The 25,361-nt window shown below is 43.8% G+C and overlaps 2 protein-coding genes across 4 annotated transcripts; both read right to left on the reverse strand.

Moving 5' to 3' along the window:
- Positions 1-4,900: 4,900 nt before the first annotated feature.
- trappc1 (trafficking protein particle complex 1) lies at positions 4,901-11,122 on the reverse strand. Of its 3 annotated transcripts, none has more exons than XM_017687974.2 (5): positions 10,988-11,122; positions 10,326-10,424; positions 7,574-7,644; positions 6,493-6,631; positions 4,901-5,359 (listed from the first exon to the last, which is right to left on the reverse strand). In XM_017687974.2, exons 2-5 carry the CDS (start codon positions 10,422-10,424, stop codon positions 5,231-5,233), a joined length of 438 nt encoding a protein of 145 aa, XP_017543463.1. In that variant the 5' UTR covers positions 10,988-11,122; the 3' UTR covers positions 4,901-5,230. The 3 variants fall into 3 exon arrangements, with proteins under 3 accessions (XP_017543463.1, XP_017543464.1, XP_017543465.1); XM_017687975.2 differs by lacking the exon at positions 10,988-11,122 and adding an exon at positions 10,645-10,919; XM_017687976.2 differs by lacking the exon at positions 10,988-11,122 and adding an exon at positions 10,548-10,919.
- Positions 11,123-11,510: 388 nt separating this feature from the next.
- On the reverse strand, positions 11,511-22,594 carry LOC108415025 (platelet glycoprotein Ib alpha chain). The gene is made up of 3 exons (XM_017687977.2): positions 22,544-22,594; positions 18,416-18,693; positions 11,511-14,833 (listed from the first exon to the last, which is right to left on the reverse strand). The coding sequence occupies exons 2-3, from the start codon at positions 18,690-18,692 to the stop codon at positions 12,828-12,830; spliced, it is 2,283 nt and encodes a 760-aa protein (XP_017543466.1). The 5' UTR covers position 18,693; positions 22,544-22,594; the 3' UTR covers positions 11,511-12,827.
- Positions 22,595-25,361: the final 2,767 nt, after the last annotated feature.

Consider the following 25,361-nt stretch of genomic DNA (forward strand, 5'->3'; position numbering starts at 1 on the left):
CATCCCTCGACCTGTTAAACTCGGCGAATAAACAGCGTGCAGCAGGGAGGGTCTCTGTGGAGGACGTGTGACTGATTTACACTCGGAGCATCAACAACGACCTGGAACTAGACTGTCAATTGATTCAATCTATATTGCATTTCATCCACTTAAACATTTAAATCAATCATTTATTTAAACTGCATCAGTTGCCCGATAGAAGCAATTAGTTAACCAACTCGCTGCAAACAGTTCATTCATCCATTCATTTTCACTCATCCATTTGTGTTAGAATTCATTGTCAATTCAAACAAACATTTCATGATCATCTTTGTTTAAACTGTATTCTGATTAATTTATTTAACCCATTCATTTCATTTCATACATCCATTCACTTAAACTATGATTCAGTCGTTCACACTCCAATCTAATTCATCCATTTATTTGAACTATTCTTAAATCAGTCCTTCATTTCTCCTGCGCTTTAATTCACATTATACTCCAGTCCTTGCGGGTCAAAGCTCTGCAGACTTCAGCTCAGTGCCTCATTAGACAGGCCTGATTCAGCTCGTCAGCTAATTAACACAGTCTTCATTAACCAAACTCAGGACTTTAATACCATCACTGACTATCACCTGCCTCACTGTTAAACACGTTTAAATAAACAGCAACTCAGTTGTCACGGTAACAGAGTCAGTGCTGGTGTACAATGACCACTGTCCAGCTCCGACTCTCTCCTGAGTTACGTAACCTGAGGTCATACACAGTCTGCTGTGGGACTCGTGATTGAGCCTGATATGAGGGTAATCCCACATTCCTGTCCTAATCCCAAATATTCCTGCTGTTCCGGATTACAGCCGCCCTGTTTGGGTCCGGCTCTGCCTTCTGATTGGTCAGTCTGCTCTACATTGGCCACAGCTGGACGCAGAACACGCCCTCTTACATAATAGTTGCCACGGTGATTCATGCAAACTGACAGATTACATTTTTATAAATTAAAGAGTGAATAATCTGACCAGCGCAGTGACCAGTCAGAGGTGATGTGTGTGTATAAACAGGTCATTAATAAAAGATTAGATATTATTACACACACGGATCAGTTACCTAACGCATCATCTCTACACACACTGCGATTTAATACTGGCTTCTGAGACTAAGCACCACACCGTTATTACTCGTATATTAATATTTTGTTTCTGATTTTTCTCAGGCAGACTTGAAGATAACGGCATCAACTCCAGGATCATTGGCTGATCGGGAACAGTGGACTTGATATATCTTATGGTTTGTACATACAATTTCAGCATAACAATTGAAGCTTGTATTCTTCCTCAAAGGAATGCGAAACTTTGCGGCCAACAGTTTGGACACCCCTCTTATGACCACCAGAATATACGCGACTCCCTAGCAACCAACTGGAACACTGAATAACCACCCAGCAACACCCTAGGAACCGTTTACTACAGCAACCATCCAGCAACACGTTAGGAACTGTATACTACAGCAACGAGCCAGCAACACCCTAGGAACCATATAGTACAGCTACCACCTAGCAACACCCTAGGAACCATATACTACAGCAACCATCCAGCAACACCCTAGGAACTGTATACTACAGCAACCATCCAGCAACACCCTAGGAACTGTATACTACTGCAACACCCTAGGAACCATATACTACAGCAACCATCCAGCAACACGTTAGGAACTGTATACTACAGCAACGAGCCAGCAACACCCTAGGAACCGTATAGTACAGCTACCACCCAGCAACACCCTAGGAACCATATACTACAGCAACCATCCAGCATCACCCTAGGAACTGTATACTACAGCAACCATCCAGCAACACCCTAGGAACTGTATACTATAGCAACACCCTAGGAACCATATACTACAGCAACCACCCAGCAACACCTTAGGAACTGTATACTACAGCAACACCCTAGGAACCATATACTACAGCAACCATCCAGCAACACCCTAGGAACTGTATACTACAGCAACCATCCAGCAACACCCTAGGAACCATATACTACAGCAACCATCCAGCAACACCCTAGGAACCATATACTACAGCAACCATCCAGCAACACCCTAGGAACCATATACTACAGCAACCACCCAGCAACACCTTAGGAACTGTATACTACAGCAACACCCTAGGAACCATATACTACAGCAACCACCCAGCAACACCTTAGGAACTGTATACTACAGCAATGAACCAGCAAAACCCTGGGAATGGTATAGTACAGCTACCACCCAGCAACATCATAGGAACTGTATACTACAGCAACGAGCCAGCAACACCCTAGGAGCCGTATAGTACAGCTACCACCCAGCAACACCCTAGGAGCCGTATAGTACAGCTACCACCTAGCAACACCCTAGGAACCATGAACTGCAGCAACCACCCAGCAACACCCTAGGAACCATATACTACTGCAAGCATCTAGCAACACCTTAGGAACCATATACTACAGCAACAACCCAGCAACACCTTAGGAACTGTATACTACAGCTACCACCCAGCAACACACTAGGAACCATATACTACAGCAACCACCCAGCAACACCTTAGGAACTGTATACTACAGCAACACCCTAGGAACCATATACTACAGCAACCACCCAGCAACACCCTAGGAACCATATACTACAGCAACCACCCAGCAACACCCTAGGAACCATATACTACAGCAACCACCCAGCAACACCTTAGGAACTGTATACTACAGCAACACCCTAGGAACCATATACTACAGCAACCATCCAGCATCACCCTAGGAACTGTATACTACAGCAACCATCCAGCAACACCCTAGGAACTGTATACTACAGCAACACCCTAGGAACCATATACTACAGCAACCACCCAGCAACACCTTAGGAACTGTATACTACAGCAACACCCTAGGAACCATATACTACAGCAACCATCCAGCAACACCCTAGGAACTGTATACTACAGCAACCATCCAGCAACACCCTAGGAACCATATACTACAGCAACCATCCAGCATCACCCTAGGAACTGTATACTACAGCAACCATCCAGCAACACCCTAGGAACTGTATACTACAGCAACACCCTAGGAACCATATACTACAGCAACCACCCAGCAACACCCTAGGAACTGTATACTACAGCAACCATCCAGCAACACCCTAGGAACCATATACTACAGCAACCATCCAGCAACACCCTAGGAACCATATACTACAGCAACCACCCAGCAACACCTTAGGAACTGTATACTACAGCAACACCCTAGGAACCATATACTACAGCAACCACCCAGCAACACCTTAGGAACTGTATACTACAGCAATGAACCAGCAAAACCCTGGGAATGGTATAGTACAGCTACCACCCAGCAACATCATAGGAACTGTATACTACAGCAACGAGCCAGCAACACCCTAGGAGCCGTATAGTACAGCTACCACCCAGCAACACCCTAGGAGCCGTATAGTACAGCTACCACCTAGCAACACCCTAGGAACCATGAACTGCAGCAACCACCCAGCAACACCCTAGGAACCATATACTACTGCAAACATCTAGCAACACCTTAGGAACCATATACTACAGCAACAACCCAGCAACACCCTAGGAACCATATACTACAGCAACCACCCAGCAACACCCTAGGAACCATATACTACAGCTACCACCCAGCAACACCCTAGGAACCATATACTACAGCAACCACCCAGCAACACCTTAGGAACTGTATACTACAGCAACACCCTAAGAACCATATACTACAGCAACCATCCAGCAACACCCTAGGAACTGTACACTACAGCAACACCCTAGGAACCATATACTACAGCAACCACCCAGCAACACCTTAGGAACTGTATACTACAGCAATGAACCAGCAAAACCCTGGGAATGGTATAGTACAGCTACCACCCAGCAACATAATAGGAACTGTATACTACAGCAACGAGCCAGCAACACCCTAGGAGCCGTATAGTACAGCTACCACCTAGCAACACCCTAGGAACCATGAACTGCAGCAACCACCCAGCAACACCCTAGGAACCATATACTACTGCAACCATCTAGCAACACCTTAGGAACCATATACTACAGCAACAACCCAGCAACACTCTAGGAACTATATACTACAGCAACCACACTGCAACACCCTAGGAACTGTATACTACAGCACCCACCCTGTAATACCCTAGGAAAGGTATACTACAGCACCCACCCTGTAATACCCTAGGAAAGGTATACTACAGCACCCACCCTGTAATACCCTAGGAACTGTATACTACCGCATCCACCCTGTAATACCCTAGGAACTGTATACTACAGTAACAACCCAGCAACACCCCAGGAACCATATACTGCAGCAACCACCCAGCAACACTCTAGGAACCACATATTACAGCAACCACCTGGAATACCACAAAAGTGGCCTAGCAACCACCAGAGACACCATAGAAGCTTTTTCCAACACCCTATCAACCAGCTAGGAACACCTTAGTATCTACCTAGTATACAATAGCAACCCCCTTAAATAGTGTCATCTTTTTAAAAATGGTTCTTTAGCAAAGAGAAGAGTTCTTCTATTATTTCAAGCTTGACATAACAACAGAAGGACCCTTACGCACATCTACAGCACATTCTCCAACAATCTGAAAAAGGCTTTCATCATGAAAGAGTTCTGAGTGTTCATGATTCTATATAGAATCACTTTCGTTATTAAAAGAACCGATGAAGAACCATCTTTTTTAAGCATGTACCAGAGATCCAAAGTAACCACCTACCAGCTATCTGGGGGATTAAACTGGCCTTAAACGGTGCAATCACTGATTATGACCCTAACCTAAACCACTACCGTTTGGTGATGTGTTTAATTTAAATAAAAAATAACTTCAGTCAGAATAAAAGCAGAACTGATCATGTTAAAGATTTTAATTCACCGAAATACAAATCATAATCACAGAACATGGCAGTATGATCACATTCAGTCCTTAACCATTAGAACTGTGTTAAAAGCAGCTTCGCTCCAGTCCGTCCTCAGATCAAACAGCCTGAATCCGAACAACAGCAACAAATCAGACAGTCTGAACGTGGTTACTCATGAATATTTAAATTAGAGTGGAGGAACAGGCACCTCATTGGACAGCTGGAGGAATCAGACTGCACAGGAAAAAAAGCAATAAATATGAACAATATTTTACACAATACAAACAGACAGGCGCCCCCCGGTGGTAGCAGTGGTCCTCAGGCTGCACGGACGCTGAAGAAGGGCAGCGCTCTGATGAAGGAATCCAGCCTGCTGGAGAACAGTTCGCTCTGCAGGGTCTCTCCCAGCATGCACAGCGGGTTCTTCACTATGTACTCCACATACACCTGTAAATAAACACACACCCCCACACAGAGCAGAGCAGGTACTATAACACTTGGTAAGCAATAACTAAGCATTATAACATGGCTTGGTAAGCAGCCTGAATGCTGTCTCCATGTTGGAAAATTGGTGTATCTTATTTTCAGCTCAAATCAGGTCAAAGTTTATTTATATAGTTGTTTTTACAGCAGCCGCTGTTACAAGGCAGCTTTACAGAATATTCTGGGTCTAATTGCCCATGAGTGTCACCAGTGGAGGCAATGGCAGGAAAAACTCCCTAAGACCAAGAGGAAAAAGCACTAGCCATGTTTACATGCAGCCTAATAATCCATTAATAATCCAACTAATAGCTCAATCAGAATAGAATGTTTGTGTGTAAACACCTCAGTCGGAATAGTCTAGTCTGATTGAGGCCATTCGAAATACAGTTTCTATCTGACTGAACAAGGTGGGCAATCCTGTAAATAATCCATTAAACAGAAGAATAATTTCCGTGTAAGCACCTGTATCCGATTACATTCCCTATCGGAAAGTTTCAGTCCGTTCTGCATGTGCGTCGCGTCACAGTGAGAGTTTATACCGTTCAACACGGCGGAGCAGAAACTGGTCTGCAGAGGAGACGAAGTTCATGCTCTGATCTTTAAAAGACGGCGGTGGGACGGACGTCCAGCTTATGCGTCTCAGAGCACGACGTCTTCCTCTCGGCCTTCTCTAATAAGGACATGTGAAGGACGTTTTCCTGAGTCTGACGTCATTTTAAAGCAGTTAAAAACACAAGCACTGCTCACTGCTGCTCATCTCACTCTGACTGGACCTCACGGGATGTTCACTGTCATGGTAACGTTTACACTAAGCGGTTCTCTACGCATTGCGTGATTGTTGAGTAGAGTGAGAATAAACACCTCAGTCAGAATCTGTACTCAATCAGATTGGAGAAAATCCCTGCATGCAAACACAGACAGTGAGAGGAACCAAGACCCCAAAAGGGAACCCATCCTCTTCTGGTCCACACCAGATACCAAGGAATAACAGCAGCGTTAGCGTCAAGTTTCACTGCAGGTTTGCAGGACGTCTCAGCAGTCTGACACTCACACACACTCACACACACTCACACACACTCACACACACTCGGACTGACCGTGCTGTAGAGCTGGTGTAGAATGTCCCTGCAGTTCGGGACCCCCAGGTCAGTGTTCATCACCAGCTTAATGCCCGTGGGGGTCTCATAATAGTGAAGTTTGTACCGACTCGTCTGGAAGGCGATAAACCCGTCCTTCCTGAAACAGAGTCAAGGAAACGAACACAAGCATACAGCCAACACAGTGTTCAGCTCAGAACACGTCCCGTTACCAACAGCAAAGGCTGCAGTGCAGCGTCTCAAAATTCAGGGGGTTCCTGATAATAAACTTATGAAGTTACGCTGAAAACCAGACTCAAAGCCACAATCAGCTTCTGTCTCTGGTGGTTTTAACTAACTAGAGCTGCAGCTCTGCTCTGCCTCAGGGTGGCGCTGTAGTAAACTGGTTCACCCACTTGGTCCTTCATAGTCTAGAAACCGTAACTGTGCCCGGATTCCTCTGAAAAACTTTCCAATGAGCTGCAGCAGAAAAGACATGTACTGACAGCTACGGAGAGCTTGTACTCTTTTCTTCTTTTCTATGGGGGTCCAGAGAGTCATGAAATCATGACTTATTTGTGATGTCAAGATAACGAAAGTTGCTTTCTCAAGATCACAACTTACTTGTCTTATCAAAAGCTGTTTTCTCAAAATCACAATTATGCATCATTATCAGAAATTTTCTCGAGGTCAAAACTTATTTTTATCATGATCTCAAGATAGCAGAAGTTGCTTTCTCGACATAACTCGACAATCTTGAAATCACCAGATAAATAAGCTGTGATCTTGGGAAAACAACTTTTGTTATCTTGTCATCACAAGATAATTCATTTTCATGATCTCTGAATCAATTCGGAGAGTTGTATGTACCTCACAGCCTCTCCGGACTTCTGTAGTTTACGACAAAGACAAACTTAGACCCGTAATAGAAAACCAGCGTACAGTGACCTTATAACCTGCACAGTAAGGCCAAGCTGATTGGACAGCAGCCTTTTATGACATCATCATCATCTTTAATCACTCTTTTTAAATTTAACTTGAGTAAAGCCCCCCCTACGCTTGAGTAAAGCTCCCCCCCCACAGTCACAGGGCTGGAGGATACATGTCAAGTGGAGACATCTTGCTGACGAAGGAGCGGATGGAGAACAGCATCCCGTACATCAGCTTAAACTCCTGAACACAAACACAGAACAGCAGCCGTTACTTCTCTGGGTTTAACACAGTACAGGCCTCAGCTCTGCTCCTCACTCAGACCTGATCTTCCCAACACTCATCAGGGCCCCTGACCTGGACAGACACACAGGTCCTGTTTGAAGATGCCTTTGACGAGGAGAAGCACCCAGGCAGGGAGACTCAGCTGTAAAAACACAATTAAAATAACAGATAAAGTGAAGCTCAAAGGCCTGGACCTAACTGTGACCCTGGCCTGTAATCATTTTTAAATACGTTACTTCCTCGCTTTGAAATGCTGACGTGAATAAAAGTGTGAAAGACAATCAGAGTAACATTGTAAGGCTTGGAAATAAAGGTGTTCAAAGTGCTCATGGAATCTGCAGGTAATGGCGCACAAATCACTAGGTAACTCACTAGGAGGAGCGGGGAGGAGCCAGGTGATGACCCCTCCTTGGTCAGGGTAGAGTTTAAGAGTTGAGGGTGTTGGTCAGTTGCTGCCTGGACCGACTCGGATTAACACTTGTTCGTTGGGAAGCCTTAACAGGCCCTTTTCCCATTTCCACATTTTTCCTGCCGGAAGTTCTCGTTGCAGTAACAACAGCACCGGTGACGAGTTGAGCGTGAACAGCTCGCTGGAGTGTCCGAGAGTCTTTGAACAGCCTCGTCTCAGTTTCAGTGGTTTGCCAGCTGATGATGAAAACGAGTTTGTGAACTTAACGAAGGGATAAAGTTTGTCATACGGAGTAAAAGACGCGCCGCTGACTGACGTTACACTGAATGCAGTTTGTGGTGTAAAGTCGCTGCTTCAGCCGCTTTCAGTGGAACGGTTTTCATTTCCTCCCTCCAAGCTGTCGGTATCTGAGCGAGCGAGAGCTCAGCGGGGAGCAGGTGCTCTTCACTGGAACCGGTGGTGGTGTAAAAGGTCTACAGTGGTGCTACGGACCCCGACGACCCCGTGTCCCCACTGGGGTGTGTGCGTTTAGCTTTTTGACGCTTATTCTAGTTTATCGCTAGTGAGCCGTTTCAGCATCTCCAGCTAACACGGCTAATATGCTGACCGTCCCCCGGGGTCATTCACTCTGATCAGCTCTCAGCTGATCATCATTAGAGCGAGACGAAGGAGGAAAAAGTTGAGAGGTGTCTTCACTGTTTACCAGCTTACTGGTTCTCCAATCTAGGACCACGTATGAAAGTGGCTCGCACCTGATTTGAGAAGATGACATCTGTCTGTCCACACTAAAGCAAACCATCTGATCTGCGTCACTTCAGTCCACTGATGTGAACACAGCCTTACAGGGCCAGGCCTGTTACACTGTACTCTCCGCTAAGCTTCCCATAAATGCAGCTTTATTGCTGCTTTATCAGCGGTTCTGTTTCGGTTCCTTCACTACCAGTTTGCTGCTTTTATGATCATGACGATTAAACTGGAACTGGTTCGGTTTGAAAGTAAGCTGGAGCCAAAATCACAGTCAGACTGGCAAGACCTGGGAAATTACCAGCACTGAAAACTTATTATTATTATTATTAATAAAAAAGGTTATATAAGTAGCACTTTTTCTACATTAAAATGCAGATGAACATACTTTACAAGGAGTCATGGGCTGGAGGTCAGCCTCATGACCAGAAGGTTGCCGACAGGGCTGTCCACTGCTAAAACCGAACTTGGATTCTAATTCAGATCAGACGACGGGGTGTAAATGGGGTCTGACTGTCATTAAAGACCAAGTGCTAAAACCGAACTTGGATTCTAATTCAGACCAGACGACGGGGTGTAAACGGGGTCTGACTGTCATTAAAGACCAAGTGCTAAAACCGAACTTGGATTCTAATTCAGACCAGACGACGGGGTGTAAACGGGGTCTGACTGTCATTACAGACCAAGTGCTAAAACCGAACTTGGATTCTAATTCAGATCAGACGACCGGGTGTAAACGGGGTCTGACTGTCATTACAGACCAAGTGCTAAAACCGAATCTGGATTCTAATTCAGATCAGACGACGGGGTGTAAACGGGGTCTGACTGTCATTACAGACCAAGTGCTAAAACCGAACTTGGATTCTAATTCAGATCAGACGACCGGGTGTAAACGGGGTCTGACTGTCATTACAGACCAAGTGCTAAAACCGAATCTGGATTCTAATTCAGATCAGACGACGGGGTGTAAACGGGGTCTGACTGTCATTACAGACCAAGTGCTAAAACCAAACTTGGATTCTAATTCAGACCAGACGACCGGGTGTAAACGGGGTCTGACTGTCATTACAGACCAAGTGCTAAAACCGAATCTGGATTCTAATTCAGATCAGACGACGGGGTGTAAACGGGGTCTGACTGTCATTACAGACCAAGTGCTAAAACCGAATCTGGATTCTAATTCAGATCAGACGACGGGGTGTAAACGGGGTCTGACTGTCATTACAGACCAAGTGCTAAAACCAAACTTGGATTCTAATTCAGACCAGACGACCGGGTGTAAACGGGGTCTGACTGTCATTACAGACCAAGTGCTAAAACCGAACTTGGATTCTAATTCAGATCAGACGACGGGGTGTAAACGGGGTCTGACTGTCATTACAGACCAGTAAATATACAGGAAGTGCCAGTTTAATCCAGAACCGAGCCTAGTGTGTATGACGGGGCGTAAGGAGGTTCTCTGTGTTCATTCTGTGCAGGTTCTCACCTCCTCTTTGGAGATCCCCGCCTGCTTCTTACGGTTCCACTCGCTGTAGTGCAGACAGGTTCCGTTGCGGTCAAATATGTACAGATTATGGACAGTCATCTGCAGGACAGAGGGGGAACATCAGGGAGCCCTTAGAACCCTAACATGGTCATTTTAACAGAATACATCAGCGGGTAAAGCGAGATCCTTCATTCTGCTGGCCTGTCTTACTGCACCACATGCCTCATTTTGGAGCTTCGGCGTTTTAGACCAAAATTCTCCCCGAACAGGTCTCGATTCTCCGGCCCACCTTAAATGGCAACTACAGCCGCTGACTTACTGCTGTAGTGCTGCACCGTTTAAGGCGGACCGGGGAAGTCGAATCGGGAGCTGGCCTCGTCCTCCTCGCAGCAGGAGCACCACCTCTGTTCTCCACCCGCCGAGACCGTTCGCTTCTGTACCTTCGGCTTCGTGTCGCTTCGCAAAGCTTTAAAATGACGATAAAAACCCATTTATTTCACTGTGAATGAGCGATAAACAGCTCCCGAGCACAAGCTGCAGCGCACAAACGGCTCTCCGGCCGCTCTAAAGGCGCTCTTACCGGGGAGCCGCGGTTTATAGAGTTAAAGACTTTCTGTAGAGAGAAAAGTGAAGAATATTCGAGTATTTTGCGAGTTATTTACCTTCCGTCTTGATCCAGCAGCAGCCGAGAGGCGGAGGAAGCGCTGTGTTCTAATAAGCGCCCTAGTGCACTCGCTACGTCTCCCGGGTGTGGCGCGTGTCCCGAGCGCCCTCTGCTCCCTCGCTAGGCGCTCTAGCTAGGGCACTAGTTCGCTTATTGGACGGTGATGCCCATGTTCGCCTTTGCCTGTGAATAATGCTCTACTTTACAGTAAACAAAGATAAATACTCAAGACAGACGTTCATTTAAATCGTTGTGTCTTTGATGTCAGCACAACATCAGCCATGCTTGAGTGTTTATTTCTCCTTAAATTCACATTACGGGTTCTTTCCAAACAGGCACGTGTGCGGGCAGCTTCCTCGCTCAGGACTCCGAAGGAACAGCAAGTGGATTTTTTAGAAATTGCTGCGGTTTCGGAGGATTTAACTATTTTAGTGTTTTTAGTTTTATACTCTGTTTAGTTTTATACTCTAACATTGTGAAGCTCTAGTGAGGGCAAAAATGACACTCTGTGAAGCTTCTTATTGAGTTTAATCTTCATTTTATTTCTTTATGTTGGTGCTACAAAGGAAAAGAGCAGGTAAACAGCACAGCAGGAGCAAAGATTATACCAGGAAAAAATAACGATGCTTATAAAAAGATTTCTGGATAAAACCGAAACAGACCCGCGCTAAGAGTCCATTAACTGCGGATTTCAAACGCGGTGCCCATCAGTGACACCTGCTGGACAGAGGGAGGCACAGCAGCTACACGTGTAAGGCCCAAATTCGTTCCTCCGAGTTATTCACTGTTTATTACGCACTAAAGACAAATAACAACACGTTCCCTGCAGAAAAAGACCATTAAAACCATTAGGATTAAGATGCTTTCTAATGGGGATTGGCCTAATTGACACATTTAGATTCCATCAGAGTCCTAAATGCTGTGATATCAACCCTCAGGAAAACACAGGACACCACTACGGACTATTAGACACCACCAGGAGGCAGCAGAACCTTGTAACGGTTACTTTGAGGATAGTTTCGGGCTGGTTTGCCTGTGTGTATATATGGGATGCAGGCAGTGCTTCAAAGGCTTGGTTTCTTTGCTGCTCTGGAACATTTCCTGAATCCTGGTATCAGTCATGAGCCACAGATACCCCCCGAGCTCCCAGGCCTGCAGCAGGAAACCCACGCCTTACTGTTCTGCAGAGATACGTCTCTGAGCGCTGACAGTCAAACACGGCATGAGAGCGCCATGCTGGGGGAACGAGCTCAGAGAACCTTCACAGAACCTGAACAGAGGCTGAAATACAAGCAATGGAGAAAAAGCTCCGCCCACCCAGACATGCCCCTGCCTGTGGGTTTAATTCACTGTTATGAGCTGGTCTTTAGGATAATCGTCAACAAGCTGCTTCTGTACTCACTCACTAACAATGATGCAGCCCCGCCCCTTTAGGTAAACACCCACCTCCCTTCCACAGATGTAGCGCCACCCCTTTAGATGTAGTCCCGCCCCCATCAGGTGCTATACCACCTCTTTTTAGGTAAAACCCCATTTGCCTTCCACATATAAAGCCCCACCCCCTTTCACTGTAACCCATCTCCCATACATATAGCCCCTCCCCATGCTTAGCCCCACCACTACAGCTGTAATCCACCTCCCTTAGAAATTAGGCCCACCCACATTTTTAGCCCCACGCCTTCTCGATCAACAATAGTACCGCCTCGGTTGGCCGGTTTTTATCCCATCTTCTTTCCACATGTGTAGCCCCACCCCTTCAGCTGTAACCCGCCTCCCTTAGATATAACCCCACCTCTTCATGTTAAGCCACACCTCCTTCAGATGTAGCCCATCCTTCCTCACTGTGCAGTCCCACCTCCCCTGGATGTAGACGCTTCTCCATCTGCTGTAGCCCCACCACCCTCAGGTGTGTTGGTTTGCGACCCTGCCACCGGTGTGGGCGGGGCGAAGGAAGCCCCGCCCTGTATCCTCCTAATCAGAGACCCCCAGCTTCCCTCCTTCATCTGTCTTCCTCCCCCCATCTCCCACTCTCCTACCAACCACTCCTGCCCTCCTCCCATGTCCTCCACACTGCCATTCTCCTCCCTTAGGACTAGGCTGTACCGCGTCTTCCTCCTCTCAGTCATCCTTCTCTCCGGCATCCCCCAGCTCTCCTCCACCTCCCTCCATCCCTCTATCTCTTCCTCTCTGCTTATCACCCTGTACAGTGTCTTCCTGAACATCTCCTTTCTGTCTGTCACTTCTCTCCCTCCTTCTTTCTCCCTCCGTATTGTCACCTCCGTCCTTTCCTCCTCCACTGCTGGCACCAGTTCTATTCTAGCCGCTGTATCTCCTCTATCCTTGTCCCTCGCTCCCTCTCTCCTTCCATTCTCCTCTACCTCCTCGTCTCCTTTCTCGATGAACAGAACCGAGCGGAACACTGCCTGGCTCTCTATGGGTATGTTCTCTGGAGCTAAGAACTTCACAGTCTCGCTCCCCAGCCCCCCCCCTCCCACACTATCCAGAGTGTTTCGGAAGGTCAGCAGGGTCACTCCTCCACCCTGCTTCCAGAGTTTCCTTTGGATTGGCCGGTACAGGGAGAGGTAGGTGATGAGGATCCAGAGGAAGAGCATGCAGGAGCAGAGCGCTGAGAGAATGCAAAGTGGCAAAAAGCCAGCAAACAGCCACCAGCACCATGGCACCATGCAGCTGGACTCTGATCTGGATTCACCTGAGGCATGGTCGAAGGAAGTCAAGGTTTCTAGACCAGGAACAGAGGTATGGGGTGATCTAGAGGTCCTTGGATGGTCGGTAGAGGATGTTGATTGGGGTTCAGGTGTAGCAGGCTCTGGAGATGTCCAGGGCAAGTGGACCAAAAGGTTTCCTGGATCAAGAGTAGATGTAGGAAGTGCTGTAGAATTCTTATCATGGCTTGTAGAGGCTGTGGAATAGAGTTCAGTTCTTTTGGTGTTGTTGAATGACCTGGACTCTGAGATCCATTGAGACCAGACCTCAGTCCAAAAATGCTGGACAGTCCAGAATTCAAATCTGGTCCAGATACTAGACATGGTGGAGGCTGGCAGAGAGTGGCTACTTGCAGGTGTAGTGCTCGTTGAGGCTGTTTGTGGGATTGAAATGGTATCCGTTGTGGTTGTTGGCTGATTGATCTTGGAGCTCGTGGTTGGGGTAACCATGGGTGACTGTGTTGTGATGCCTGGCTCAGTGGTTGTTGGTATCATTTTTGAGGTTGTGGGTTCAGGTGCTAATGTTGTTTGACTGAATGTAGGGGCCATTTCATAGGACTGCAGTGGAGGTGTTGGTACATTTGTGCTGCAGTATTGGTCTTCCTCTAGGTTCATGATGACCATCCCTTTCATAAATGGTGGCTCGAAACACACCACACTCTCTGGTACATTCTCAACGCTGCCCTTCAGGTCCATGGTGCGATTGCCATGTATATACACATTGTGTGCCTGATCATTCAGGTATTTCTCCAGGTAGCCCACCTGGCAACTGCAAACCCAGCGGTTCTTGGACAAGAAGACATAAGGCAGTTCAGGCTTGGAGGAGAAGAACTCATCAGGCAAGTGCTGAACACAATTATCTTCTAGGTCAAAGGTCTTGAGGCCAGTGGAGGTTACAGACTCCAGCAGGCGACGGGGCAGTGCTGGTAGCTGGTTCCTAGAGAGTTCAATGACCTCTAACTGTGGAAGATCACCAAAGGTGGCATCATGAAGGGTGCGGAGAAAGTTTCCATCCAGATACACCTCCATCAGCGCAGGAGCAAAGCGGAACACTCGGCCACCCAAACCCTCCAGGCTGTTACTGGACAACCGCAGCACACTGAGCTTCTCCAGTACTGGACCTGAGAGAGACCAGCCAGGGGATTCAGTAACAATCAGGAATTTACAAAGACACTAGGCTGAATAAATAACCGGCTCTAAATGTAGGTATTCTGATATAAACCGAGTCTGTTCTACAGTTTCTCATTAGACTGAACGAATAACCGACTCTAAATGTAGGTATTGTGATATAAACTGAGTCCGTTCTACAGTTTCTCATTAGACTGAATGAATAACCGGCTCTAAATGTAGGTATTGTGATATAAACCGAGTCCGTTGTACAGTTTCTCGTTAGGCTGAATGAATAACCGACTCTAAATGTAGGTATTGTGATATAAACCGAGTCTGTTCTACAGTTTCTCATTAGGCTGAATGAATAACCAACTCTAAATATAGGTATTGTGATATAAACTGAGTCCATTCTACAGTTTCTCATTAGGCTGAATGAATAACCGACTCTAAATGTAGGTATTGTGATATAAACCGAGTCCGTTCTACAGTTTCTCATTAGGCTGAATGAATAACCGACTCTAAATGTAGGTATTGTGATATAAACCCAGTCTGTTCTACAGTTTCTCATTAGGCTGAATGAATAACCGACTCTAAATGTAGGTATTGTGATATAAACCGAGTCTGTTCTACAGTTTCTCATTAGGCTGAATGAATAACCAACTCTAAATGTAGGTATTGTGATATAAACCGAGTCCGTTCTACAGTTTCTCATTAGACTGAATGAATAACCGACTCTAAATGTAGGTATTGTGATATAAACTGAGTCCGTTCTACAGTTTCTCATTAGACTGAATGAATAACCGGCTCTAAATGTAGGTATTGTGATATAAACTGAGTCCGTTCTACAGTTTCTCATTAGACTGAATGAATAACCGGCTCTAAATGTAGGTATTGTGATATAAACTGAGTCCGTTGTACAGTTTCTCGTTAGGCTGAATGAATAACCGACTCTAAATGTAGGTATTGTGATATAAACCGAGTCTGTTCTACAGTTTCTCATTAGGCTGAATGAATAACCAACTCTAAATATAGGTATTGTGATATAAACCGAGTCCATTCTACAGTTTCTCATTAGGCTGAATGAATAACCAACTCTAAATATAGGTATTGTGATATAAACCGAGTCCATTCTACAGTTTCTCATTAGACTGAATGAATAACCGACTCTAAATGTAGGTATTGTGATATAAACCCAGTCTGTTCTACAGTTTCTCATTAGGCTGAATGAATAACCGACTCTAAATGTAGGTATTGTGATATAAACCGAGTCTGTTCTACAGTTTCTCATTAGGCTGAATGAATAACCGACTCTAAATGTAGGTATTGTGATATAAACCGAGTCCGTTCTACAGTTTCTCATTAGGCTGAATGAATAACCGACTCTAAATGTAGGTATTGTGATATAAACCCAGTCTGTTCTACAGTTTCTCATTAGGCTGAATGAATAACCGACTCTAAATGTAGGTATTGTGATATAAACCGAGTCTGTTCTACAGTTTCTCATTAGGCTGAATGAATAACCGACTCTAAATGTAGGTATTGTGATATAAACCGAGTCTGTTCTACAGTTTCTCATTAGACTGAATGAATAACCGACTCTAAATGTAGGTATTGTGATATAAACTGAGTCCGTTCTACAGTTTCTCATTAGACTGAATGAATAACCGGCTCTAAATGTAGGTATTGTGATATAAACCGAGTCCGTTGTACAGTTTCTCGTTAGGCTGAATGAATAACCGACTCTAAATGTAGGTATTGTGATATAAACCGAGTCTGTTCTACAGTTTCTCATTAGGCTGAATGAATAACCAACTCTAAATATAGGTATTGTGATATAAACCGAGTCCATTCTACAGTTTCTCATTAGACTGAATGAATAACCGACTCTAAATGTAGGTATTGTGATATAAACCCAGTCTGTTCTACAGTTTCTCATTAGGCTGAATGAATAACCGACTCTAAATGTAGGTATTGTGATATAAACCGAGTCTGTTCTACAGTTTCTCATTAGGCTGAATGAATAACCGACTCTAAATGTAGGTATTGTGATATAAACCGAGTCCGTTCTACAGTTTCTCATTAGGCTGAATGAATAACCGACTCTAAATGTAGGTATTGTGATATAAACCCAGTCTGTTCTACAGTTTCTCATTAGGCTGAATGAATAACCGACTCTAAATGTAGGTATTGTGATATAAACCGAGTCTGTTCTACAGTTTCTCATTAGGCTGAATGAATAACCGACTCTAAATGTAGGTATTGTGATATAAACCGAGTCTGTTCTACAGTTTCTCATTAGGCTGAATGAATAACCAACTCTAAATATAGGTATTGTGATATAAACCGAGTCCGTTCTACAGTTTCTCATTAGACTGAATGAATAACCGACTCTAAATGTAGGTATTGTGATATAAACTGAGTCCGTTCTACAGTTTCTCATTAGACCGAATGAATAACCGGCTCTAAATGTAGGTATTGTGAAATAAACCGAGTCCGTTCTACAGTTTCTCATTAGACTGAACGAATAACCGACTCTAAATGTAGGTATTGTGATATAAACTGAGTCCGTTCTACAGTTTCTCATTAGACTGAATGAATAACCGGCTCTAAATGTAGGTATTGTGATATAAACCGAGTCCGTTGTACAGTTTCTCGTTAGGCTGAATGAATAACCGACTCTAAATGTAGGTATTGTGATATAAACCGAGTCTGTTCTACAGTTTCTCGTTGGGCTGAATGAATAACCGGCTCTAAATGTAGGTATTGTGATATAAACCGAGTCTGTTCTACAGTTTCTCATTAGGCTGAATGAATAACCGACTCTAAATGTAGGTATTGTGATATAAACCGAGTCCGTTCTACAGTTTCTCATTAGACTGAATGAATAACCGACTCTAAATGTAGGTATTGTGATATAAACCGAGTCTGTTCTACAGTTTCTCATTAGGCTGAATGAATAACCGACTCTAAATGTAGGTATTGTGATATAAACAGAGTCCATTCTACAGTTTCTCGTTAGGCTGAATGAATAACCGACTCTAAATGTAGGTATTGTGATATAAACCGAGTCTGTTCTACAGTTTCTCATTAGGCTGAATGAATAACCGACTCTAAATGTAGGTATTGTGATATAAACCGAGTCTGTTCTACAGTTTCTCGTTAGGCTGAATGAATAACCGACTCTAAATGTAGGTATTGTGATATAAACTGATATAAAGTTGTTGTTTTTGGAAGTGCAGGCTCAACTTTGTTGTTATATAAACCAAATATAAACATAATTAACTACAGGAGAAACAGTATCACTAATTGTATGTAATGATGTAGATATATAATTATTTAAACAGTAAAGTAATATAAAATGGATGTATAATAAAACATTAATAACTTCCTGCTCATTTACACCTCCACAACCGCCTTTATTAACCCATTAAAAGGCCGGCAGCCCAAAGCTTTATTACACATTTTATTACACACTTCTATAATCTAACAATAGCTCAGCCAATTTGCACTAAAGTCCCTGTAGTTACTGCATTATAAGCCTCAGTGTGTAATAAGGCTGGGCTTTAAGGGGTTAAAGCTCCCCCGGGTCTCACCTGACGGGTCGATGACCCTGATGTGGTTCTGGCTCAAGTCCAGCTCGTGCAGCTGTGCGTACGCGCTGTAGGCGGCCCAGGACAGCGAGGTGAACTCGTTTTGGGAAAGAACCAACACCTCCGTCCCTGCGTCGATCCCATCAGGCACTGCGGTCAGACTCTGATTAACGCAGCTGACCCGCGGCCTGTCGTCAGAGTTCCTGTCGCTTTGGCAACCGCTGGACATCACCGCCAGGCACGGAGGAACCAGGAGGAAGAGACTGAGGAGGAGCAGCATCCTGACCACAACAGATCACGAATGTTAGAGATCCTGACCTTCAGACTGAGATGCTTCTGTTCTGATGTCATTAAAGTCACTTTCACTTTAATTCTTCCTTTTCATTTTAACACGAGTTGATTTTTTGGTACGTGTTTCTGTAAAAGCCTGTCTGAGGTGTTCGGGTCTCCGGACGCCTTCAGCTTTATCATCTAGTGTTGGTATGAAGAACCAGTGTGTATGAAAGATCCTCTGCATATAAAAGCCTTATTACATCAATCTGCTACAATAAAGCTGTTATAATGGATTACTGTGAAGTATTTGGCTCAGTTTCTTTTTACCAAATATAAAGTCACACTTTCCCTGATAGTAAGAGGACAGTTGGCCACTGCCGGCCCACTGAAGGCAGAGCCGGTGGTCCCCTGGTGTTTTCCGGGTGGCTCACCGGCGGTTCAGCAGAGTCATAGACAAAATTCCACTTATCATCACTCATTTTCCAGTCAGTCCAGTTTCCTGATTTTCCTTCCTTCCCTTGTTTAGTTCTGCTTTGTACATGAGTTTAATCCAGATCAGCGTCAGCAGCTCCATTTCACTGCTTTCAGCTCAAAGTCTCATATCTCCACTGTCATAGTCTGAAAACGCCTGTCGCTCTTTACTCTGTGTGTAAATTTCATTTATTTCTATAAATTTATGATTTATTTCAGGCCGTCATTATTTCTAAAATAAAAGTCTCTGTGCATTTATAATCTCTATGGGGAGCTTGTATGCAGGACAGTAGTCTGGGTGGTCCAAGGGGGGGACCGGCAGTGGCAAACAGTCAAAGAGGGGCTGACCTTATCAAGCCAGCGGACCGATATAAGCAAGCGAAGTTTATTTATTTAGCGCTTTTTACAGCAGGTGCTGTCACAAAGCAGCTTTACAGGAACATCAGCATTACAGAAAGAAAAATACAGGTCCGAGCCGCCATGAGCGTCACCAGCCGCGACAATGGCAAGGAAAAACTCCCTAAGAACAGGTTGAAGGAACCCTGAGAGGAACCAAGACTCAGAAAGGAAACCCATCTTCCTCTGGTCGACACCGGACAGCAAACAGCGTTAGTATAAAGTGTTATAGGGTTAGCAGGAAAAACAGGTGGACAGCGGTTAATTAGTTTATGATTAGTACCGGCAGCAGAAGCAGCATCTGAGGGTGAGGACTGCACAGCGCTGTACAGCAAGAAGCTCAGTGGTGGTCACGCTGGTCCAGAAGGCTGGTGAGCAGTGGACACCCGACCAAGGCAGAAGAGGCAGCAGCATCAGACGCTCAGAATGGGCAGCTGATCAACTCGGCAAAGAAAGAAAACAGAGTCAGTTCTGTAAAGAGTGACTGACCACAGAGTCAGTTCTGTAGAGAGTGACTGACCACAGAGTCAGTTCTGTAAAGAGTGACTGACCACAGATCAGTTCTGTAGAGAGTGGCTGACCAGAGTCAGTTCTGTAGAGAGTGGCTGACCACAGAGTCAGTTCTGTAAAGAGTGGCTGACCACAGAGTCAGTTCTGTAGAGAGTGGCTGACCACAGCGTCAGTTCTGTAGAGAGTGGCTGACCACAGAGTCAGTTCTGTAAAGAGTGGCTGACCACAGAGTCAGTTCTATAAAGAGTGACTGACCACAGAGTCAGTTCTGTAAAGAGTGACTGACCACAGAGTCAGTTCTGTAGCGAGTGGCTGACCACAGAGTCAGTTCTGTAAAGAGTGACTGACCACAGAGTCAGTTCTGTAGAGAGTGGCTGACCACAGAGTCAGTTCTGTAAAGAGTGGCTGACCACAGAGTCAGTTCTGTAGAGAGTGGCTGACCACAGAGTCAGTTCTGTAGAGAGTGGCTGACCACAGCGTCAGTTCTGTAGAGAGTGGCTGACCACAGAGTCAGTTCTGTAAAGAGTGGCTGACCACAGAGTCAGTTCTATAAAGAGTGACTGACCACAGAGTCAGTTCTGTAAAGAGTGACTGACCACAGAGTCAGTTCTGTAGCGAGTGGCTGACCACAGAGTCAGTTCTGTAAAGAGTGACTGACCACAGAGTCAGTTCTGTAGAGAGTGACTGACCACAGAGTCAGTTCTGTAAAGAGTGGCTGACCACAGAGTCAGTTCTGTAAAGAGTGGCTGACCACAGAGTCAGTTCTGTAGAGAGTGACTGACCACAGAGTCAGTTCTGTAGAGAGTGACTGACCACAGAGTCAGTTCTGTAAAGAGTGACTGACCACAGAGTCAGTTCTGTAGAGAGTGACTGACCACAGGTTCCGTTCTGTAAAGAGTGACTGACCACAGAGTCAGTTCTGTAGAGAGTGACTGACCACAGAGTCAGTTCTGTAAAGAGTGACTGACCACAGTGTCAGTTCTGTAAAGAGTGACTGACCACAGAGTCAGTTCTGTAAAGAGTGGCTGACCACAGATTACAGTAAAACAGAGCAGCAGAGACGCCAGCAGGTCCAGATCTGACAGGGAGACTAATCACCCAAGGCTCCACTATACAAGTGAGTTTTTAGCCTAGACTTAAAGACTGAGGCTGAGTCTGAGTCCCGAACATTAACAGGAAGATTATTCCAGAGCTGGGGGGCTCTGTATGAGAAGCTCCGCCCCTGATGGAGCTTTATTAGTTCTAGGTACCAGTAGTGAGCAGCACCTTGTGATCTAAGTAGGCGTGATGGTTCATAGTGGGAGAGAAGGTCACTCAGGTACTGAGGGGCGAGTCCGTTTAGAGCTTTATAGGTCAGTAATAGGATTTTATAATCAGTGTGAAATTTAACTGGTAACCAGTGCAGGGCTGATAAAACTGGGCTGATATGGTCGAACTTTCTGGTTCTTGTGAGACTCTGGCTGCAGCGTTCTGGACCAGCTGAAGCTTGTTGAGGCTTTTGCTGGGACATCCAGACAGCAGGACATAATATTTTTTTTTTTTAAATAAAAAAAAAGTAATAAAAGCATGAACTAGCTTTTCTGCGTCCTGTAGAAATCATGCATTTCTTAATTTAGCGATATTGTGGAGATGCAGGAAGGCTGTTCTAGTGATATTAGTTATATGTGCATCGAAGGACAGATCAGCGTCCATCATGACACCAAGATTTTTAACAGATAAGCTTGATGCAACTGAGAAACTATAAAGTTTAAGTGTAAAATTAGATATAATGATGATCTACAGATATTTACATTATTAATAAAGTTTCTGGTGATAATCATCAAAAACATTGAGATTATGGTTTAGGTTAGGGTTTGGGGTTAGGGTTTGGTGTTAGGGCTTGGGGTTAGGGTTAGGGTTTGGGGTTAGGGCTTGGGGTTAGGGTTTGGGGTTAGGGCTTGGGGTTAGGGCTTGGGGTTAGGGCTTGGGGTTAGGGTTTGGGGTTAGGGCTTGGGGTTAGGGTTTGGGGTTAGGGCTTGGGGTTAGGGTTTGGGGTTAGGGCTTGGGGTTAGGGTTTGGGGTTAGGGCTTGGGGTTAGGGCTTGGGGTTAGGGTTTGGGGTTAGGGCTTGGGGTTAGGTAGACTTCCAGAATGCCGGGGAACCGTTTGTACTGTAGGGTTTTTAGTCCAAATGTCTACATTCATTAGTTCAGTATGTTTATAAACAGTATTTCTGAGTCCAGATCAGCTGAACTGCAGTGGAACATTTCCTGATGCAGTCAAACTAATTTACATTCCAGGAAAACAGCATCATTTATTAAACAAAGAGGTTTTTAAACAATAACATTTAACATACGTTCACTTTTAAACTTCCATATTCTCACTTCACCTGGATACTTCAACTGATTTGAGTTATTATTATTATTTTTAATGAATGTTCTTCTTCTTCTTCTTCTTATTATTATTATTATAACAGTAAAGAGATCAGGATGTTCAGACTCACGTTTCTCTGCTGAAGGTTCTGCTGAGCTGCTCTGGAGCTTCTGTTTCTGTTTCTCCACCGCAGCTTTAAACAGGCTCCACAGCCTTTATCACCAAACAGCAGGTTTCCTGCACAGATCCTCCTCCTCATCCTCCTCCAGCAGCAGCAGCAGCTCACCGACTGTCTGAATTACTGTATTACTGTTCAATTACACCATGTATTACAGATTAATTACTATCTTTATTACTGTCTGTATTACTGTCTATATTACTGTCTGTTTTACTGTCTGTATTACTGTCTGTATTACTCTGTATTACTGTCTGTATTACTGTCTGTATTACTCTGTATTACTGTCTGTTTTACTGTCTGTATTACTCTGTATTACTGTCTGTTTTACTGTCTGTATTACTGTCCATTTTACTGTCTGTATTACTGTCTGTTTTACCGTCTGTATTACCATCTGTATTACTCTCTGTATTACTGTCTCTATTACTCTCTGTATTACTGTCTGTATTACCGTCTGTATTACTCTGTATTACTGTCTGTCTTACCGTCTGTATTACTGTCTGTCTTACCGTCTGTATTACTCTGTATTACTGTCTGTCTTACTGTCTGTATTACTGTCTGTTTTACTGTCTGTATTACTGTCTGTTATATTGTCTGTATTACTCTGTATTACTGTCTGTATTACTGCCTGTATTACTCTGTATTACTGTCTGTTTTACTGTCTGTATTACTGTCTGTATTACTGTCTGATTTACTGTCTGTATTAATGTCTGCATTACTGTCTGTTTTACTGTCTGTAAGACTGTCTGTTTTACTGTCTGTAGTACTATGTGTTTTACTGTCTGTATTACTGTCTGTATTACTCTCTGTATTACTGTCTGTTTTACTGTCTGTTTTACTGTCTGTATTACTGTCTGTTTTACTGTCTGTTTTACTGTCTGTATTACTGTCTGTATTACTGTATGTATTACTCTGTATTACTGTCTGTTTTACTGTCTGTATTACTGTCTGTATTACTGTCGATTTTACTGTCTGTATTACTGTCTGTTTTACCGTCTGTATTACTCTCTGTATTACTGTCTCTATTACTCTCTGTATTACTGTCTGTATTACCATCTGTATTACTCTGTATTACTGTCTGTCTTACCGTCTGTATTACTGTCTGTCTTACCGTCTGTATTACTCTGTATTACTGTCTGTCTTACTGTCTGTATTACTGTCTGTTTTACTGTCTGTATTACTGTCTGTTTTATTGTCTGTATTACTCTGTATTACTGTCTGTATTACTGCCTGTATTACTCTGTATTACTGTCTGTCTTACTGTCTGTATTACTGTCTGTATTACTGTCTGTTTTACTGTCTGTTTTATTGTCTGTATTACTCTGTATTACTGTCTGTATTACTGCCTGTATTACTCTGTATTTCTGTCTGTCTTACTGTCTGTATTACTGTCTGTTTTACTGTCTGTATTACTGTCTGTTTTATTGTCTGTATTACTCTGTATTACTGTCTGTATTACTGCCTGTATTACTCTGTATTACTGTCTGTTTTACTGTCTGTATTACTGTCTGTATTACTGTCTGATTTACTGTCTGTATTAATGTCTGCATTACTGTCTGTTTTACTGTCTGTATTACTGTCTGTTTTACTGTCTGTATTACTATGTGTTTTACTGTCTGTATTACTCTGTATTACTGTCTGTATTACTCTCTGTATTACTGTCTGTTTTACTGTCTGTATTACTGTCTGTTTTACTGTCTGTATTACTGTCTGTATTACTGTCTGTTTTACTGTCTGTTTTACTGTCTGTATTACTGTCTGTTTTACTGTCTGTATTACTGTCTGTTTTACTGTCTGTTTTACTGTCTGTATTACTCTGTTTTACTGTCTGTATTACTCTCTGTATTACTGTCTGTATTACCGTCTGTTTTACTGTCTGTATTACCGTCTGTATTACTCTGTATTACTGTATGTCTTACCGTCTGTATTACTGTCTGTCTTACCGTCTGTATTACTGTCTGTTTTATTGTCTGTATTACTCTATTACTGTCTGTATTACTGCCTGTATTACTCTGTATTACTGTCTGTCTTACCGTCTGTATTACTGTCTGTCTTACCGTCTGTATTACTCTGTATTACTGTCTGTCTTACTGTCTGTATTACTGTCTGTTTTCCTGTCTGTATTACTGTCTGTTTTATTGTCTGATTTACTGTCTGTATTAATGTCTGCATTACTGTCTGTTTTACTGTCTGTAAGACTGTCTGTTTTACTGTCTGTAGTACTATGTGTTTTACTGTCTGTATTACTGTCTGTATTACTGCCTGTATTACTGTCTGTTTTACTGTCTGTATTACTGTCTGTATTACTGTCTGATTTACTGTCTGTATTAATGTCTGCATTACTGTCTGTTTTACTGTCTGTAAGACTGTCTGTTTTACTGTCTGTAGTACTATGTGTTTTACTGTCTGTATTACTGTCTGTATTACTCTCTGTATTACTGTCTGTTTTACTGTCTGTTTTACTGTCTGTATTACTGTCTGTTTTACTGTCTGTTTTACTGTCTGTATTACTGTCTGTATTACTGTATGTATTACTCTGTATTACTGTCTGTATTACTCTGTATTACTGTCTGTTTTACTGTCTGTATTACTGTCTGTATTACTGTCGATTTTACTGTCTGTATTACTGTCTGTTTTACCGTCTGTATTACTCTCTGTATTACTGTCTCTATTACTCTCTGTATTACTGTCTGTATTACCGTCTGTATTACTCTGTATTACTGTCTGTCTTACCGTCTGTATTACTGTCTGTCTTACCGTCTGTATTACTCTG

The sequence above is a fragment of the Pygocentrus nattereri genome, chromosome 9, assembly GCF_015220715.1.
Source record: "Pygocentrus nattereri isolate fPygNat1 chromosome 9, fPygNat1.pri, whole genome shotgun sequence".
In the NCBI taxonomy this organism is placed as follows: domain Eukaryota; kingdom Metazoa; phylum Chordata; class Actinopteri; order Characiformes; family Serrasalmidae; genus Pygocentrus; species Pygocentrus nattereri.